This window comes from Dermochelys coriacea, chromosome 6 (genome assembly GCF_009764565.3).
Source record: "Dermochelys coriacea isolate rDerCor1 chromosome 6, rDerCor1.pri.v4, whole genome shotgun sequence".
Lineage (NCBI taxonomy): Eukaryota > Metazoa > Chordata > Testudines > Dermochelyidae > Dermochelys > Dermochelys coriacea.
In genome coordinates this window covers 20,225,933-20,246,053 of record NC_050073.1, presented here as the reverse complement: position 1 = coordinate 20,246,053, position 20,121 = coordinate 20,225,933, and the positions used below count along the sequence as shown (strand labels likewise).

General features: G+C 43.3%; 1 protein-coding gene across 5 annotated transcripts in view; it reads left to right on the top strand.

Moving 5' to 3' along the window:
* Nucleotides 1–20,121, top strand: part of MOB2 (MOB kinase activator 2) — a 166,366-nt gene that overhangs the window by 45,207 nt on the left and 101,038 nt on the right. Inside the window, exon 1 of one of the 5 annotated variants that reach the window (XM_043517789.1) lies at nucleotides 13,434–13,483. The exons of the other annotated variants lie outside the window; for them this stretch is intronic. Coding sequence (XP_043373724.1) covers nucleotides 13,449–13,483 — 35 coding nt within the window. The 5' untranslated portion in view covers nucleotides 13,434–13,448. Of the gene's footprint in view, nucleotides 1–13,433; nucleotides 13,484–20,121 lie in introns of those variants that run through there. 5 annotated transcript variants of the gene reach the window in all.

Sequence of the window (20,121 nt, the reverse complement as noted above, 5' to 3'; positions counted from 1 at the left end):
TACATGTGCATCAGACAAATTGTCCTATGCAGTTTGCACTTTGGCGCTGAGCATACAAAATCCTGTTTGAGCCACCTTCGCTATAATGGATGGAGGAATGAATAGTTCCTAAGGACACTGTTCTAATGAATATTGTATTGCATTTGCCCATTTCAGCATTTCTATTTTCAGGCTTTGGTTTGTGTTTCTTGTCACTGGATAAACACCAATATTGAATAAAACTGAGCAGCTAAATACAGTACAGTGGCACCACTGCTGAAGGATACATCATGGGGGGTAACCAAAAAAGTGAATACCAGTCCCCTAATGTCAGGTTTCAGAGTAGCAGCCATGTTAGTCTGTATTCGCAAAAAGAAAAGGAGTACTACTTGTGGCACCTTGGAGACTAACAAATTTATTGGAGCATAAGCTTTCGTGAGCTACAGTTCACTCACTGGGGCTGCTGAATTACCACCGACTGAAAGCAAGTTTATAATAGTGAGGTGGACAAATGAAACGGTTACCTCAGTGCATAATCACAGATTGAGCACTGCTATTCAAAATACATAAACGGTGCAAAAAACAGTCTGGCCTCACATGCAATGGGATAGTGAAATAGCACATGGCTGCCCCACATAGAATGTTGTGAGGGGTGCAGGAGGTAACTACTGTAAAAGTGTATTCAAACACCACTTTTAAACCTTGCAGATGCTTAAACTTGGTCTTAAAAGAAATAGAGATCTTATGAATGGGACAGGGGTAGGCAAACTTCGTGGCCCGAGGGCCACATTGGGTTTGTGAAACTGTGTGGAGGGCTTGGTAGGGAAGGCTGTGCCTCCCCAAACAGCCAGGCCCCCTATCCACCCCCTCCCACTTCCCACCCCCTGACTGCCCCCCTCAGAGCCCCTGACTCATCCAACCGCCCCACCCCCTATCCAAACACCCACTGCTCCCTGTCCACTGACTGCCCCCTGGAACCCCCTGCCCCCTTACCATGCCGCTCAGAGTGGCAGGACTGGAAGCCGTGACTCCTGGCTGGAGCCAGCTGTGCTGCCCGTGTAGCGGCGTAGTTGCGGGTGGGGGGGGAGGGACCGGTGGTAACCTCCCTGGCCGGGCACTCTGGCAGGATGGTCTCACAGGCCATAGTTTGCCCACCCCTGGGTTAGGAGTTCATTGCAGGCAACGCTTACTTTTTCCCTACTTTTGTTCTCAACAGTTTTATACTGATTCAGGGCACAGGACTTTCTCTTGAAAAGGCTCGCTCAGGAAGTGATTCCTACCCCATAGACTATCAACTAGGATGACTGAGTGTGCAGCCATTTCTCTTGTGCCTGGATTTAAGATTTTAGTTGGAGCTATTTCTACCCAAGTATGTATAATAAAATATGGGGTTCTCTTGGACTTCTTTTATACCAATTCAGACACTTGGGTTATAGTTCCTTCCCAGCGCAGATGAAGACAGAACACACAGCCTTCTGATTGCGTTGTAGTCGGTAAGGAGTTAGCAGTTTCTCTCAGTCTTATCATTGAAGCCTGAGAAGATCTCAAAGAGCAAACTAATCAGGTAGGAAAAATAGATCATCTTTCTTAATAGGTACATAACGTGGTCAAACTCTAGATTACTTGATGCCATACATACCATTGCTGTTTGGGTTCTTCATCTGTGTGCATTTCCCCCCTTAAATTCTTGTTGTCAACAAGACTGACTGAAACTGTTTACAGTAGCAGCCGTGTTAGTCTGTATTCGCAAAAAGAAAAGGAATACTTGTGGCACCTTAGAGACTAACAAATTTATTAGAGCATAAGCTTTAATGCATCCGATGAAGTGAGCTGTAGCTCACGAAAGCTTATGCTTATGCTCTAATAAATTTGTTAGTCTCTAAGGTGCCACAAGTACTCCTTTTCTTTTTGAAACTGTTTAGTTTCTCCAACAGAATAATAGGAGTAACCTTACAGAAGCTTATGCTAGATGACTGGTTTAAACTGTACAAGGACCAGTATATTGTGATGCTATTTTGAACAGGTTTTATAACTCTCGAACAAAGTTTGCTGCAGCAGAGAGGAGACCCTGGGGAAGGTGTGAACCTTTTTTAACGTAGAGCCACAGACGTAGTAAGAGAAACTCCACATTACTCTCTACCTCAGGAAGCATGTAACCATTGGGATTTTGTCTAAAGATGACGAAAAAGTGTCAAATAGTTCAAAACATCATGGTTTAGAGGATAAGGATAGCCAAAGTGTCGTTTATCTAGAGCCTTATGTTGCAGCATGTAACTTACCTGACTCTTCTCCTCAATATAGAGCAGCAGTCTGTAGGGACTGAAAATCCCAGGATGTGTTGCTTCACAAATACCTGCAGGTCAAGTTAAAACATGCTGGGTTCCTAGTTGTTATGGGCTGCATGGTCGTATTAGTGAGGGCAAATTAAATTGGTTCCTCTTTATGCTAAATAGGTGAAGTCAGGGCAATCCTAAAATGAACACTGCATGAGTGTGCTTAATTCAAAATGATCACTTTCTCCTGGTGGATTTGTGTTATCCTGTTCTATCATATTTTCATACCATAATTTTGAGGAATCTTTCCTCCCCCCATTCCTTGTAATCAAGCTGCTTGCTTATATTGCCTTATATAGCCCAGAGGTCTGAGCAAAGCTGCCATTTTCACTGCTTTCACTGTGTTCGTGGTTGAGGGGCTGGAAGAAGCGGATACAATATCCGGTCGTCTTGAACAAGCACATCGCTTCTGTGGTCCACTGAGTCTTTGTCACTTACTGCTGCGCCTCATGGGAATCTTTGGTCTGGTTTTTAATGAATGTGCAATTGCCAAGGTTGAGCTATCCTAGTGGGAATTCTGTAAATGGTGGATTTTGGAAACAGAACATAAATATACATAAAATCTAAGTGGCAGCACGTAGCACTACTGTGTATGGTGCATTGACAACCAGCATAAATGGATTGCTTTGTCCACAGACTTCCTTGTCCACAGACTTCCTTGATGGCACATGCTCTTGCATGTGCAGGAGTGGTGTTGTAGCAGGCTGACTATTTTGCAGCTGGAGAAACCAAGCTTATGGGTGCTGGAGTTAAAGGGTGATAAAGTATGGAGATGCTGCCAAGCAGAAAGATGTTATTACAGTGACAAAGCATGTGGTGATCCTCTAGGCTGGGGAGGTCAACCTAAGCCTGAGAAGGAGTCAGAATTTACCAATGTACATTGCCAAAGAGCCACAGTAATACATTGGCTCCCGCCCCCGCAGTGCCTCCTTCCTGCTGGCAGCCCCACCAGTCAGCACCTGCTGCAATCAGTTGTTTTGCACATGCAGGAGGCTCGGGGGGGGGGGGCAGAGTGAGGGCATGGTAGGCTCGGGGAAGGGGCAAGGGCCTTGGGGGAAGGGATGGAGTGGGGGCGGAGCCTGGGGCAGAGCAGCGGGTTGAGCAGTGAGCGCCCCCCGGCACATTGGAAAGTTAGCAACTGTAGCTCCAGCCCCAGAGTCGGTGCCTATGCAAGGAGCCGCATATTAACCTCTGAAGAGCTGCAGGTTGGCCACCCCTGCTCTAAGTTTACAGATACCTGTGCTGAAACTCTTGTGTGTATGAAGGAAAGAAAATGGATAGATTGTCTAGCAGTTCTGTCTCATCCTTATTGTGCTGACATGGATGTTCTGCTATTATTTTCAGAGGACACACGTGGCTGCATGTATTTTATGAAGCTCCGCTTGTATTCTTTTGTCTTTAAGAATTCTTTTTTAAAAATACTTTTTAGCTGAGATCCTGAATTCAGTATTGATAGTTTCAGAAATATGCAGTTGTAGATCTGTACTAAAACATTTTGCGTGAAATAAGTGTTTTGTGTTTGGGAATAACCATCAAGCAAAGTAATCCAAATAATCACTCTCATATGGTAACCAGGCGGGTTAAGGTTACATGTCCAAAATGGTAATACCGGCAGCACTGAAGGTACTAAGGTAAGGTGAGAACAAAAGGAATTCACACAATTTTATAAAGTGTTTTAATCGGGCTAGCTACTTTGATGATGCACTTACATGGGCCTACAGTGAATGTGTCTTTGAAACTACATCATGTGCTATATATGCTATGTTGTACTCCTTTTATAGATAGAACAGAAAGTCCACTTTCACTGTGGCTTCATTATGAAGAATCATAGGTGAAGCTTACTTTGAAGGGAGATTCTCTGCTACTGGGATGAAAGTTCTTCTCATCTGTACTTTGGTCTGCTTGTTGGAATCAGTAGTTTGGATCCTTATTTTCCTTTCCAACTAAGGCCGAAGGATAAGTTTTTTGTATTTTCAGATAAAAGCTTGCTTGGAAGATGCAATGTTCTTTCCCCAGAGACCATATTCTTTTTAAAAGAAGAGATGCAATGAAAAAAAGTCCAGGTATGCAGTTTTGTGTAGGATATATCTAGTTCCTTAAGTTTTCTGTGTATTTTAGGGATTTATGCTGTCATCCATCACCATAGTATCTGAGCACTTTCCATATAAAATCAATAGCAATGGTGAAGTTCCCAGTGGATTTAATGGAGTCTCTGGTACCTCCACTGTTTCAGGGTGAAAATTCTGCTTGGGGTAGGTTTTTTTTGTTTGGCCCTTTTGTTGCTGTGTGTGTCGGGGAGAGGGTTGTAGGGATTTGGGAATAAAATGGGAGTTTTAAAATTGTGAGTACATGGAAAGAGTTACAGCTCTTTAGTGTATTTTAAAATCTTCCCCAGTAAGATATGGAGAGGTCCATTTGTGTACCATACAAGCTGACCCATTGTTTTCTGAAGCAGATGTCAGAATGTTCAGCTAGTGAAGTGTTCTAATTATCTTGAACATTCTAGGGTGTGGTTTTTATAATGAACTTGCAAAGCCACAAAATATACTACTTTGTAGAAAGGATAGGTTTCTTTCTTTTTGAGAAGTCTTGCATGAAATGAAATTTCCTTGGGCCCAAGAGTTGGTATACCTCCCAAATGGTGGAGGAATACTAAAGCGTCATTATTTTTAGGGACCAGTTCCATCAGGTGTTGAGCACTTTTGACTCCTATTGACACCAATAGATGTTGAGGATGCATAGCACCAGTGGTGAGCTGGAGCCGATTCGCACGAACTGATTGTTAAATTTTGAAGCTGGTTTAGAACCGGTTGTTAAAGGGGTGGGCAAACTCCGGCCTGCAGGCCACATGTAGCCCGTGGGACGGTCCTTCCTGAGCTCTCAGCTGGGGAGGCTCCCCTGAGAATTTTTACTCACCCGGCGGCCCTGTGGGCCTTCTGCAGCACTTTGGCGATGGGTCCTTCATTCGCTCCACGCCATCAGCAGCGGCTCCTTCAGTGCCGCCGAAGACCCGGAGCGACTGAAGAACCCGCTTCTTCAGCTTCTGGCAGCTCATCACTGCATAGCACTGCAGAGGATCAGGCCTTTGTTTTCTCCACAACCAGCCACGGGCTCTTTTTCCACTTGTAGAACTCTTGTGCAGTCATTGCAGAAGACTGAAACTAAGCAATGGATTCTAAATAGGTCTAATCACTCTAGCTAGCCTGACACAACCTGTTCTTTCGGGGAAGCTGACTTCATGCCTCACCATTCATGCAGCTGGGAAAGCAGGCAAATGGCTCCCTCTGCAGCCAGCGAGTTGCCAGTGCTTCTATGGAATCAGCTCAGTATGATGTGGCTTAAAGTGTGTTTTGGATGATTTCTAGGGAATGGAATCAGCCTGCAGCTATGGAAACTTGCCGAAGTGCACAGAATGTTCTTCCTTTGACTTGGAAGATTTTTTTTTTTTTTTTTTTTTTTGCTGGCAGCTGCCAGCTGGGGATTTTGGGCTTGAGGGATGAGATTCAGGCTTCTCAAGTTCCAGGCCAGCAGAAGCCAAATATATTTCCAAAGTGACATGCTTAGCTCTGTTTGGAAAATGTTGTGCTTGCATCTCTCATGAATTCAAAGACCTCATGTTCAACAAACCCAAGCCTTACACTCCCTAACATCCCCAGCAGATGGATCATTCTGCAAATGTCATTTTGTGCTGTTGAGAATGGAATGTTCTGCTTTCCAGCACTGTAGGGTTGTTCAGCACTTCAGGTATCCAACATTTCAGACTATTATGAACGCTTAAAAACTTAAGTTTTTAGGTTTCTCGTGTGTGATAAAATGATCAATGACTAATCTCAAACAATCCCAAACTACTGATTTTCATAGAGTACACTCATATCTATTTAAGAGACTCCTACAGTCATAAGTTACTGAGGGGCTCAAGTTCATGCCTACTCTGGGTGCATGTAAGAGTCCTGGTCTGTTTCCTCTCTGTTCAGGAAATCCCAGCCATCCTCTCAGAGCTGGGTTTTACTTTAGACAATCCCTCTGTCCCTCTCCTCAAGACAGGAATGTCTTCGTTCTCTTCCTTGGAGCTGGAGTTGTACTTTAGAGCAGCTGTAGAGTCTCGTGCAGCTTTTTCTAGATGGCCCTTTTCCTTACCAGCCCTTCTCCACTCAAGCTAGGAGAGTTCAGCAGGCAGACCTTCCTCTGCTGCTGTCTTCTCCTTGATCACTCAGGGCCCTGCAAGAGCCTTCTTTCTTCCTGCAGTGTCTGTAGGTATCTGCTCTGTCTGCTGAAGGAGGTGGCAACATTTATGCTGTCTCCTTCTCCCAGCCCATACCTTATTGGCAAGGTGAGAGGGGAGCCCAGCCCCACCTTCTCTGAAAGACTCCAGGTGTATCAGAGCATCTCAAAGTCTTAAAGGGCCATGCTGCATGATAGGGAGGACTGACCAGTAGGCAGTACTACCCTTAGGAGCCTGGCTACCATGTCACATCTCCCAACAATAAGATACTTCAGTGGTTGTTAAAACTCTGTCTCTGGGGTGAGAGGAAATGAATAACTTGCAGCTTTTTGAAGAATTGTGTGCATTTCAGTAAATTTTTTTCTGCTGTGAGTTTTGTTAAGGGAGTCTATGAATATCTCCTTTATACAAAGATATTGTAGCAGAACACTGAACCAAGGTCTCCTGCTTGGATGTAGGAAGAAGTCAAGTAACTGGATCTGGTTTGTTTTAACAATAAATGTCAATGAGGTTATTGCTTAGCACCTTCATAGTGTCTTTATATCTTTAAAGTACTTTTTTATGAACATTTACAGACTTTGCTTCATTTCCTCATAAAAATTGGGAAAACACTATGCGACTTTCCAAAGTCACATTAGGACTTGTCCTAGAAAGTTCACTGCTTGGATACCATGGTAATAGGTGCCCTAAAATACCTAAAAGTGAGTTAAGGACTTATATGAAGAAACCTCTTTATAATGCAACTGAAGTATGATAAAACCTGTAAAAATTAATTGAATTCCATTCTGTTCAGGAGATTAAAGTTGCCCCAGGGAGCTTACACGATTGAAAGTTTTCTCTGAGCATGGAAAATGCGGCCTTATATTTGCACTGGTAAGGTGTGTGTAAAATTGAGAGCATTTCAATTTTCAAGTGTTTCTGGTTTTCGAGGAATATACCTCTTATTACTGCTGAATAGCTGTACCCATTGTAAAATCTCTTTATTGCTTTTGCTAACTAAGTGGGAAGATAAGAGCTCTAGTTCTGATACTGATTAAATGAAAGTGGCATCTATTTTATTTGTACCATGGAGTCAAGTTTTCACTGTTATTCGAGACCTTGAGCAGGGTATTTTCAGTTATGGAGAGCTTGCTAAAGATCACTTTCACTCGAGCTGCATGTGTTTTGTGACATTGGTGTGTAAGAAAAAGCATGTGAAGTATTCACTTTCCCAACAATGCCTAATGACTACAGAGGTAGTAGGAAGACTCTTATTTCATTGTGAAACTTTTTTTTTTTTTTTTTATAAAATGCATGTATTTGAACAGTTTATAAATCTTTAAAATAAGGATATTGATCAAAGCTGGGTAGTGACCTTTCATCAAGTACTTAAATGGGCTCTTTGCAGATTTATTTTTTTAAGAATGGATAATAACTTGACCTGTGCATAACTAATGCAAAGACCTGTTACTATTGGCACAAATAGCACCTGAAGAAGAGCTCTGTGTAGCTTGGAAACTTCTCTTTTACCAACTGAAGGTGATCCAATAAAAGATATTTGTTACACCCTGACACTGCAATATTCACCACTCTAATGTAATTAGGATATGTCTTATACAAAGTACGCCCTGTGGGGTGTCGTTCTAGAAGTCTTGATCAGCAAGACAGTAATATCTTGTTAGATTGTATGTGATATCGTTGTATGTGAAGTTATGAAGTTTGGCTCTGTATGTGTTACTGAAACATGTCCTGAGGTTGAAAACACCCACAAGCAACTCTTCAGGTACGACAGTAAAAAGGCCAAAAAATGTTGATGGCTTATTGCGGAAATGCACACAAGGATTACCCCAGGAACTGTGTACAATAGAAACCTCTCAGAGGTTTCAATGGGAACTGTTTGACCCAGGTCACAGCAAAATAGCTTTCCAGCAAGTGGGGAGAAGATATAAAAGGGGGAAAATGACATCCTGGGGGTACCTCACTTTCCCTACAACAACACACCTGGAAACACCTGAGGAACAAAGACTGAACGGTGGGAAGGGGAGGTGATGGTCCCAGGCTAGAAGGATCTTTAGCTTGTGTATGAAAACGTGGGAAAGCCAAGGCAACTTGTGCCTTAAGAATCTGCCAGACTTTATCATTCAGGGTGAGAATTTGCTAATTTATATGCTACCTATCTAGTGTGTGAAGCTCAGTTTGCATTTTTTGTTCATTTACGAAGGTAATCTGCTTTTTTCCATTTTCTATCCCTTATTATAACTTAAAATTTACCCTTTGTAGTTAATAAACTTATTGTTTATTTCAAAACCCAGTTTGTGCAATTCAGATCTGGGGGGAGGGGGAAAAACAGCTGTGCATATCTCCCTCCACATTGAGGGGGGGGGGCGATTTTTATGAGCTTGCACAGTACAGATCTCTCTCTACAGTGCAAGACAATATATCCTTGGGTCTGCACACCAAGGGAGGTGGGCACCTGAGTGCTGGGGCAAGTCCCTTAAGCTGAGTCTTCCCAGAGCTGATCTCAGTGACAGTGTCTTTCTGCAGCTGGGTGTGGCCCTGCCTGTATGTGTGCTAGAGGAGGCTTAAGAGCCTGGCTCAGCAAGACAGGTTAAAGGGGGCCCAGGCTGGCAGTACAGGTGGGCTCAGTGGTATGTCAGTATACCAGGTGGCACCTTAATGGGGGGTGGGGAACCCGTCACAATATTACCTCACCCACCTTCTTTCAAATATCTTGGGAAAAACGCTGCAAATAGCTGCCAGTGCAGGCAAGGTTGACTTCCAATTTCTATCCTAGCTCATTTTAGTTATTCATAACTTCCTTTTGGGAAATTCCTCTTGGAGTGCAAATTTTCATTGCTTGCTATAATACCAAAGGTTGACATTTTTCTTTGTTGTTGTTTTGTTGCTTAATTCTGGTGGTTTGAATTATTATCTTGCTATGGGAGGGAGAGGAAAACACTTCTTCCCCAATTTCTGATAAGCTTTTGGTCTTGCATAATTCAATCTGAACTACTGGAATTTCTTGACTTTTGAGTACATGGTCTCTGAACCTTGATACTGTATTGACTTTATTTCATGGCATTTAGAGACGTATCAGTTTTAAAAAAAATTCACACTTACAAGAAGTTTTTCACTATTTATGTAAGTAATAGCTAACATTACTATAACTGAAAGATTAGGGGGCGGGGAAAAGCTTGTCATTTTGTTTACTTTCTGCATTTGACAGTGCTTCCTGTATAGACTGTTCCCCTGTTTGGGATGGTCTTTAACAAAGCAACACAAAGAGAAAATTAAAATTGATAACTAGGCAGGTGTGGGTGGCAAAACTACAAAACATTAGTAATGAGGATTCTAGCACAGATAGATTATCTGAAACTACATTAATCTCAAAACAAAATTTATAAGAATCTCAAATGGATGGTGTTGCTTTAATACATTGTTCCTTTAGGTATTTCATTCATTGCTGTCCAAAAGAACTGCTGAAGGCTCAGTCACACTGACACTAGATGACTTAAATCTGACCCTTTTGGGTTTGTGTGCACACCAGTTCTTTGTGCTTCCTTTGTCTGTATCTACCTGTTCCCACATCATATACTTAGATTGTCATAGGTGGGGCAGGAACCATCATTTTATGCCTAGCACAATGGGACACTGATCTTTGATGAGGCATCTAGGTGCTACTGCGCTATAAAGTTCTAAGTAAAAACTTTTGATGCAGTTACTGCAGTATTCAGAGTAACAGCCGTGTTAGTCTGTATTCGCAAAAAGAAAAGGAGTACTTGTGGCACCTTAGAGACAGTCTCGAAGGTGCCACAAGTACTCCTTTTCTTACTGCAGTATGTAAGTTTATAGCTTTCCTACCCCCTAAGCTTCAGTATTCCCTTAGGGAAAGAGAGCCGCTAAAATTTACTAAACACAAGGGATTACAGCAAAAAGGGGAAGTGCTATACACACAGTTTTTCTATACTGAAGAGGGTGTAGCTTTCACAGTTTTTAGTTTTTACATGAATACTTTGTTCACTAGAGGGCAGCACTGGCCCAATTATCTTTCAAATGAAGAAATGCAATAGTTGTAAGTAGAGCCCTGTGAAATTTTTTGTTTTAATAACTTTTTGCGGGGGATTCATTTTACATTTTATCTTTGTTCAGGGTGTTGGTGATAGAGAGGTAAGTTCCTGCCCCCAGGAGGGTGGACTGCCTTGGAGGTGGGGGGATATGTTGCAGAGCGAGCCTGCCCCACACTCTATCCCACAGCAGCACCTTGTGTCCTGTGGGGCTGGGCCTGGCTCACTGACATGGGTTTTGTTCTCGACTCATGGGGTTGCAGCGTTACTCAGATTTGGCCTGGCTGCCCCTCTGTGATGACAGAGAGGTGGCTGGGCCAAATTTGAGTGAGTGGCGTTGTGACCCTGTGTGCCAGGTCATAATGCCTGGAGTGGAGAGCTGGATCCAGCCCCACAGCATAGTCACAGCTGCAGAGTGAGTTCCTCTTTTTTTTTTTTTTTTTTTTTTTTTTTTTTTTTTTTTTTAAATTTAGTTTGCATTTGTGAAAAACACAGGGTTCTACCTATAAGCAGTGTGTATAGAAGACAGCCTGTTGCTGGCCGTTGTTAAGTTTACACACAGTCTAGCAAGAACAGAACGTAATTTTATGCACGTTTTCTTTTCAATGTGATTTTAAGATTTTGTTTTAATAAGTAGCCTAGGGAGCGGTTGTGAAGGCTGTCGGAATTCTCAGGTAAGGTTGGGGTTGGTCTAGTACAGTGGTTCTCAAACTAGGGGCGCCACTTTTTTAGGGAAAGCCCCTGGCGGGCCGGGCCAGTTTGTTTACCTGCCGTGTCCGCAGATTTGGCCGAGCGCGGCTCCCACTGGCCGCGGTTTGCCGCTCCAGCCCAATGGGGGCTGTGGGAAGCGGCGCGGGCGTAGGGATGTGCTGGCCACCCTTACCCGCAGCCCCCATTGGCCTGGAGCGGCGAACCGTGGCCAGCGGGAGCCGCGCTCGGCCGAACCTGCGGGTGCGGCAGGTAAACAAACCGGCCTGGCCTGCCAGGGGCTTTCCCTGAACAAGCGGCACCCCTAATTTGAGAACCACTGGTCTAGTATTACAAGACAAATAGATTTCATTAACTATTTTTGTGCCCTTCTTAGGCCTTTAAAGTTAGGGTTGCCATATTTTCAGGCAGCCGTGCAGAGGCAGTTTGCAAAGGTCTGTGGTTCCCCATCCTTACACCTCTGGATAGCATGGGTATTGAGCCCAGTAGCTACCTGCTTAATGCTGTGCCACCGCTTCTGGAAGCAATGTGCTTGCTACACGCTACGTCCAGGAAGCATGAGTATAATCACAGCTGCTTGGTGCTAGAGTAAACACAAATATTGACTCCAGGAGCATAATGTACTTGTTGCTATGGGTGAGCAGGTTGCAATGCTGACTCTCTAGTGAATATGCCATTGAAACAGCAGACAGGCATTTGGGCACCTGGTAGATTGCATGAAGAAATTCCCCTGATAGTTTGTTTGTTTTACAGCAGGGGTGGGCAAACTTTTTTTTTGGCCTGAGGGCCACATCGGGGTTGGGAAACTGTATGGAGGGCCGGGTAGGGAAGGCTATGCCCCCCCCCCCCCCCAAACAGTCTGGCCAATGCCCCCTATTCCCTCCCCTTCCACTTCCCGCCCCCCTCAGAACCCCTCACTCATCCAACCCCCCCTGCTCCTTGTCCCTTGACCGTCCCCTCCCAGGACCCTCCCACCCCTAACTGCTCCTGGGGACCCGACCCCCTATTCAATCCCCCCACTCACTGTCCCCTGACTCCCCCCCGGGAGCTCCTGCCCCTTATTCAAATCTCTCCCTCCCCCCCCCCCCCCGCCTCCTTACCATGTCGCTCAGAGCAGCAGGACTGGCAGCCGCGTGGCCCAACCAGAGCCAGCCATGCCACCACGCTGCCCATCAGGAGCTCGCAGCCCTGCCACCCAGAGCACTGGTGGCACAGTGAGTTGAGGCTGCTGTTGAGGGGCCAGGAGCTCAAGGGCTGGATGTAGCCCGCGGGCCATAGTTTGCCCACTTCTGGTTTACAGTAAGTAAGGTGTGCCTGGAATCTTTTTTCAGGTTCTTTTTTGCCATTAATGCCTTACAGATCTTCAATCAAAGATCTTCCTAAATTAAACAACAAGCTGAGAGAGATGGATGGGAATTCCCTGAAATCTCATCAAAGAAAAGCAGGCTTGGAGCACTTTAGCACTTCCTAAATGTAAGGGAATAGGGGTTAGAAAATTGTCAGAAGGATACAGTAAATATTTTGAACTTCAATAGTGTATCAATCCCTTTGGACCCATGACCTAACGTGAGGTTTTGGAAAAGTGTAAAATAGACCATTTATCTATTATTCTAGGTACTCTATTGCCACCTTAGCCTTGAGCATTGTGGAGAACTGTTTTATCTCTTTGCCCACTATTGAGAGTCTTTGAATGCTTTTCAGGAGGGAAGAGGACAAAGGTACAGAGAGGAGTTTGCTAAATATTCTTTCTGATGGGAGCAGTGTGCTTTCTTGGAACAGGCTGTCCTGAAATATGAGCCTGTAATTTTAGTACCCATTAGGAAACTTACTGATAACAGCTCTCTGATAGAGAAAAGAAAGGCAAGCTGCACCTTCCCTTTTCTGGAGCAGCTCTCTTGTATAGAAGAGATCAGGGAAGGTATCTTTTACTGGAAGATAATCCTTCTCCCAGTTCCCCCCTCCTGCAAGAAGTTCTGTCTTGCTGAAACCTGGAAAAGTGATCTTTCAAGCCCTATTCAATTTACCAGATCTCAAGGATCTACAGACTCCTGCACCTCCCATATCCTTTTCCTTGAGGCTTTAGCACAACAGTCTGAAATATTATCCTTATTTTTTTTTCCACCTCCATCGTATTGGAAAATCCCTGCTGTTAAATTTGTTGGAATGGAATTCATCATCTGCTCATCCTGCCGGGGTTGGTAAGAGGATTCTTTATATTCACTCGCTACTGCAGACATGTATGGGCATGTATTGATACTCCCTAGGCAGGCAAAAACTGGGAAGAGAGTTAGCTCAAAACTGTCTGGTGGTGGTGTAGCAGTAGAAGGGAAAGAAAACAGTCAGCATAATGCTTAGCCAGTGTTTTTGCTGCCTCAAACTAGCTTTTTCTTGTGGTAATAAGTGCTAGCGGCGTTATCGTAACCAACAATTTTGCCATCTGTATGAGATAGTAGTTTCCATCTCTTAAATGCTCTGATGTAAGAGATCCTCAGTCAACAAGACCCACTTCCTCACTTCTGTGCCATCCACTGGTGAGGTCCTAGGTGGCAGCTAACATTCCTTTGTCAAAAAAGAGAATTAAATAGCGAATCCTTTGGAATCTGTCTTGTCACTTACTAACTGGCTGGAGGAGTCAGAGGACTGGTCTATGCTTAAAATTTTAGATCAACGTAGTGATGTCCTAAGAGCAGCCATACTGGGTCAGACCAAAGGTCCATCTAGCCCAGTATCCTGTCTTCTGACAGTGGCCAATACCAGGTGCTTCAGAGGGAATAAATAGAACAGGTAATCCTCAAGTGATCCATCCCCTGTTGCCCATTCTTAGCTTTTGGCAAACAGAGGCTAGGGACACCATCCTTGCTCATCCTTTTTTGAACCCTGTTATAGTCTTGGCCTTCACAACATCCTCTGGCAAAGGTTGACTGTGCGTTGGGTGAAGAAATACTTCCTTTTGTTTGTGTTAAACCTGCTGCCTATTAATTTAATTGGGTGACCCCTAGTTCTTGTGTTATGAGAAGGAGTAAATAACATTTCCCTATTTACTTTCTCCACACCAGTCATGATTTTATAGACCTCTAGCATATCTCCCCTTAGTAGTCTCTTTTCTAAGCTGAAAAGTCCAGTCGTCTTATTCTCTCCTCATATGGAAGCTGTTCTGTACCCCGTTTATTATTTTTGTTGCCCTTTTCTGAACCTTTTCCAGTTCCAGTATATCTTTTTTGACATGGGCGACCACATCTGCATGCAGTATTCAAGATGTGGGCATACCATGAATTTATGGAGAGACGATGTGATATTTTTCTGTCTTATTATCTGTCCCTTTCTTAATGATTCCTAACATTCTGTTCCCTTGTTTTGACTGCTGTTGCACATAGAGTGGATGTTTTCAGAGAACTATCTACAGTGACTCCAAGATCTTTCTTGAGTTGTCACAGCTAATTTAGACCCCATCATTTTATATGTATAGTTGGGATTAAATTTTCCAATGTGCATTACTTTGCATTTATCAACGTCATTCCAGGGTGTAAAAAATTTGCTCCCCTGAGTGCTGTAGCTATGGTGACCTAACCCCTGTGTAGACGTGGCTAGGTCACAATACTCCCATTGACCTAGCTACCACTTCTTGGGGAGGTGGATTACCTACTCTGACAGGAAAAACCCCATCCATCACTGTAGGGAACATCTGCACTCCAGCACTACAGAGGTGTAGCTACAGCGCCCTAGCTGAACCAGGCATGCGGGGCTGTTCCCCGCCTAGGACTATATGCATTGTGACAGTAGCATTGGTCAGATAAGGTGTTAGTGAGCAAGAGATGGGAAGTTAGTCACAGTTCCTCATTTGGCAGTACAGAACTCTTGTTACTAGGCCACCAAACTGGACACTGTAACAACTTGGATGAGAACTTCTGACTAGAAATGTTTGTCACCTGCTCCACCCTCACTAACACAAAGGTGAATACTTGACACAGTTCAATTGTTCTTTGGCTCCCAGTGTTGTTGGATAAGGGATGTATGGCGTTAATGTTAAGGAACTTATGAATTTGGAGTGCATTTTTGTTTTCTGATGACACTTCTGGGTTATATTTGCCAGCAGATAGTGCGATTTAGGATATTTGTATGTAATTTTCCCATTCCTGTGTAATCGGACTCCATTTCCCCTGCAAGTCTTACCTACTTGCATGAGATTCAAAAAAATAAGTATATTCACTACAAAGGCAGCAAGGCTGCATGTAAAGACTGTAGGAAAAAACAGTACATTGTTTATTATAACATTTACTAATTCTTTAGATCTTGTTGAGAGGGGAAGGGGAAAGTAGTTCATATAAACAAATGGCTAGTGGGAGCAGTACAAGGTGGCTGTGTTTAAAACACTGGAACAGAGTGTATATGGCTGACTAACTGCAATGGCCCAAAGGTGCTTTCTGGATTTACCTATGTTCTTATGTAGCGCTCTTCAGCAGATATCAAAGCACTTTACAAAGGAGAAAAAGCATCATTATCCCCATATTACAGATGAGGAAACAGAGTCACAGAGATGAAGTGATGTGCCTAGGTCACCCAGCAGGGCGGTGTCCAAGTCAGTCACTGATGTTTCCTTTTGATCCTCGGCAGAGCTAGACAAGGAGCCCTTCTTTCTTTAAACTAATTTTTGACAGTGCGATCGTTATCTCGACATGTTTTATCACAGGACTGTTACTAAAGAATAAAATTTTTATGCCCTCACCTCTGTTTTTTATATTTTTCAAATTCACCAGATGTTGTAACATCAGTTCATTGCTGTCCGAGTAGAAATATCTGTCAGCATGAAGGGTGTGACAGGCGATTTCATTTGGATAGTTTTTATAGAGTTCTGCCCTGTGTAATACAATGTTGGTTGCAGGACACAGATATAATCTATTGGGAATAGAAGGTTAACTAGCAAAGATGGAGCAGTATCAGGCAGGTGGTGATGTTATGAACTAGAAGTATGGTCGTCTTTGTCAGCTTCTATGGTAGATGTGGCGGAATGTGGGTGAAAAATTTTACTTCTCTCCCACTGATCTCTGCTGTCTTCAGTGTCCAGTTTTCAAACACTCCTGTTCTCCTAGTTTTAGCAAAGATGATGGGCCACTCCCTTCAAAATGCTGATGACCTGTTCCCTGCCACACTTTTAAATGAAAGTGGCTTTTCTGGTTGCTATTACCTCAGGTAAAAAGAGTGAGGGAGTTGAGTGGTAGTATCGGAACCACCGTATACAATCTTCTGTAGAGACAAAGTTTACCTTCATCCTCGCCTGAAGTTTCCTACTAAAGGGGTTTTCACATTAACCAATCAGTCTTTCTACGAACCTTCTTCCCAAAGCTTCATTTGCATAAAGATGAGGAAAAGCGCCACACTGCAGATGTGAGATAAGCCAAAGCTGTTTACCCAGATCAAATTAAGCCATTTAGGTCTTCAGTGCAACTGTTCATTGCAGTTGCAGACAGACAGTGTTCACCCAAAGGAACTCTTTTTGAATATCTAATTGTATTTGCTTATGCTACCAGTTGGCTAATGTGATGCTCCCAAATAGAGAATTTGCTCATTCAACCAGATCTGAGTCAAGTTCTGCAGCCTCTCTGGCCCTCATGCATATCTTGGAGATTTGTAAGGTGGCAACTTGGTTATCGTTCCATATGGCTGTCTCTTGCTACGCTATCTATCAGCAGTCTAGAGATTGTGCCAGATTTGGAAAAATAGGTCTCCATTCCCTATTCGAGTAGACTCTGAGCCCACTTCCAGTTTAAAGTTCTTGAGTTGCACTTGAATGGACATGTGCAATCACTTAAAGAATAAATGGCTATTTGCCCTTTTTCTGTAACGGTGATTCTTTGAAATGTGTTGTACATGTCAATTCTCCAGCCCTCCCTCCTCTTTGTATTTGGTAAGAGGGAACTGAAAGGGATCAGGGTGGTTCTGCCCTCTATACCTGGACACAGTAACCTGATGGAGCAGAGGGTGTTCGGGTTGCCCTGATGGTACTGCTGATGGAAGAATATCTGACATTGGTGCACTGGGTATACCCACATCTACAGTGGAATGGACATGTGCAACACATCTTGAAGAACTGTTACAGAAACAGGTAAGTAATCATTTCTTGTTTTACCTTCTTTCCCTTTGTGGCTTTACACCATATATTCTTTCTCATAGTACAATGTATTTTTTTTCTTGTTTCTCCCCCTCCTCCTCAAAATGTCTGATGGAATTATTTTTTTTTTTAAATGGTACCTCTTCCCTCTTCTCACCATTCGTTCTCACATAGGTGTTGGAATTTTTTTCCAGATACCTAAAGGCTAAAGACTAAACCTATTAGCCAAAGGCTGATATGAAATTGTACAAGTGGGGTGGAGAGGGAGAACATCCAGGTCACAAGCTAAATTCCTCGTCATGCCGTACTCTGTTGGATTCCTGCCAGGTTGCTGTCTATGAACCCTGCCTGGGGACTCCAACTTTCATATTACTGTAGTTTCTTGTTAGTAGGTAACTGATAAATTTAAAGCCCCACTCCCTATGGTTGTAGAAAAGGAGAAGGTGATCCCTCCAGGTCATGGTGGGGAAGTTTATTGTGTCTGCCTGTGCTCTAATGACTCTGCAGCTAGAGCACTGACAATCCTAGCGAATGAAATCTGGCTCACTTTGCCTATGCTTCATTAACGATCTTCTTCAACTGAGGTTGGTATTATGATAACTGGTTTTAATCTGCTCGTAACTGACTTTTCATATACTGGTATGAGAGAACTATAATTCTTGGGCCAGATCCTCCGCTGATGTAAATAAATGCAGCTCAGTAACAATCATCCACAGGGTATGGAGATGTAAATGTGGACTGAAATCATCCATGGAGGGGCTACACCTTCAAACAGTTGAAAAAATAATGGCAACAAGGAGGAAAAACAGGAACCTCAAAGTGATTTACCAAGGACAGGGAGTATAATGTGGACACTTCTTAGGAGGCAGTGATGTCCTCATTGAGGAAGTTGTTTCTGTAATACCTTTTGGGGGGGGAGGGGGGATTTTACTTTTGAAGTTGGTAGTGCCCTTACAATCAAAATGATCATGGGCTATAGCTGAAAGAGGAGGTACTTGAGAATCGATTCATCTCTGGCTCACCAAATGGATCAGAGAGAGAAGACTGCTTTCTAGAAATATAAGGTGATGTTTCATTCACTATAATTAAAAGTAAGGGATGCCTATCTCAGTGAGCCTTGCAAAATGTCAGAATCAACATGTTGTGCATATTCAGTTCCTTTTACGTTTTAATCTGGTTTTGTTTCCGATTTCTTAATGAAATCTTGTTTTTAATTATACCACACGGTCTGGGAATTTCATTCCAACCGTTCCATAGAGAGAAAAGGAGACAAAATGAAGGGAGAGTCTATAAAGTGTGCCCCACTTAGGGTTTTTGGTCCAAATAACACACAAGGGAATCTCCTCTCCTAAGGTGTCTATTGCAGTGCTGTTGTGCGATACAGGAAATGCCTAAGGACTACAGATGGCAACAGAGTTCAAGGAGCAAAAGGTGACAACTGTCGACATTTTAAAATCTTTTTAAGGTCTATTTTGTAGCTCTTCAGGGCCACCCTTTTAAATACTCTTGATGTCATTCTTCCCCCCTGTGCAGCGAATGCTAACTGAGCTCCAGAGTTCACTCAAAGCTTTGTTTGTTGAAATGTGAACTGAATTCCTTTAACAAGTGAGAACAAGACTCATAATACTGCAATACATACGTTTCCTTTTGTATATTGTCTTCTCTTAATTTATATGAGGAAATAGCACTTAACCCCATCATCTTCTCCTCAACAAAGAGAGAGATGAAGAGCCCCATCTTGGACTTGAAATATTGCATGTACTTGTTCTATCACTTCCTTTGAAATTGAGAAATTTTTCCTTCTCGGACAGGCTCTAGCCCAAACTCATCTTTCTTTTCAAGGGCTTTTTCTGGGATGCTACAATTTCATTCTTTGTATTGTGCCTGCATGTCAAAGATGAGGATTTTCCTGCCCAAGGACTACATTAAGATCATCTTTTGTTGCTTCACATTCTGAATGGAGAGCAGGCACTGGTCTAACATGCTTGTTTTGGAGCAGATAATGTTAGACTTTACAGCATTCAGAGCTGGTAGCTTTAAATAATTTGCATTAAAACCAGCAGGGATTCTTGGAAACAGTGTCTCACAGCAATGAATAATATGCACCTGGTGATGACCTACCCTTTAACCTGAATGGAGCCAAAAAGATCCTAAATAAAGCAATGTCCAGAGCTGCTTCTGGATTCACCCTAATTCTTCAGTGTGATTTACTAACCAGCATTCAGGAGTAGTTATTTAAATTTTGCTCTTCCAATTATCCCAGTAATCATAAAGTATTTTTTTAAAATTTACAGGACCACTTTGTGAATCAAAATCATGCTGTCAGCTTTTAACTTCTAATCCCCCAGCGGCACGAGGGAGGTAAATGGAGTGGCTCCTCTGCTTTCAAATGGTTCCTTGGCACTCAGGAACCTGACGGTAGATCGGTATTAGTTTGTTTACTAGATAAGACTTAGGCCGTGCCTCCACTACCACTTTTGTTGTATATCTTGTGTCACGCGAGTGTTGGGAAAAATACATCCCCAAGTGACATAAGTTACACGGACGAAAGCACTGGTGTGGACAGCTGTGTTGGCAGGGGAGAGCTTCTCCCGCCAGCATAGCTACTACCACTCGTGGAGGTGGTTTTATTATGTCGATGGGAGAGCTCTCCTGGCATAGAGCAGCTACACAAGCGATCTTATAGTGGTACAGCTGCATCGGTCCAGCTGTATTGCTGTAAGCTAGTTA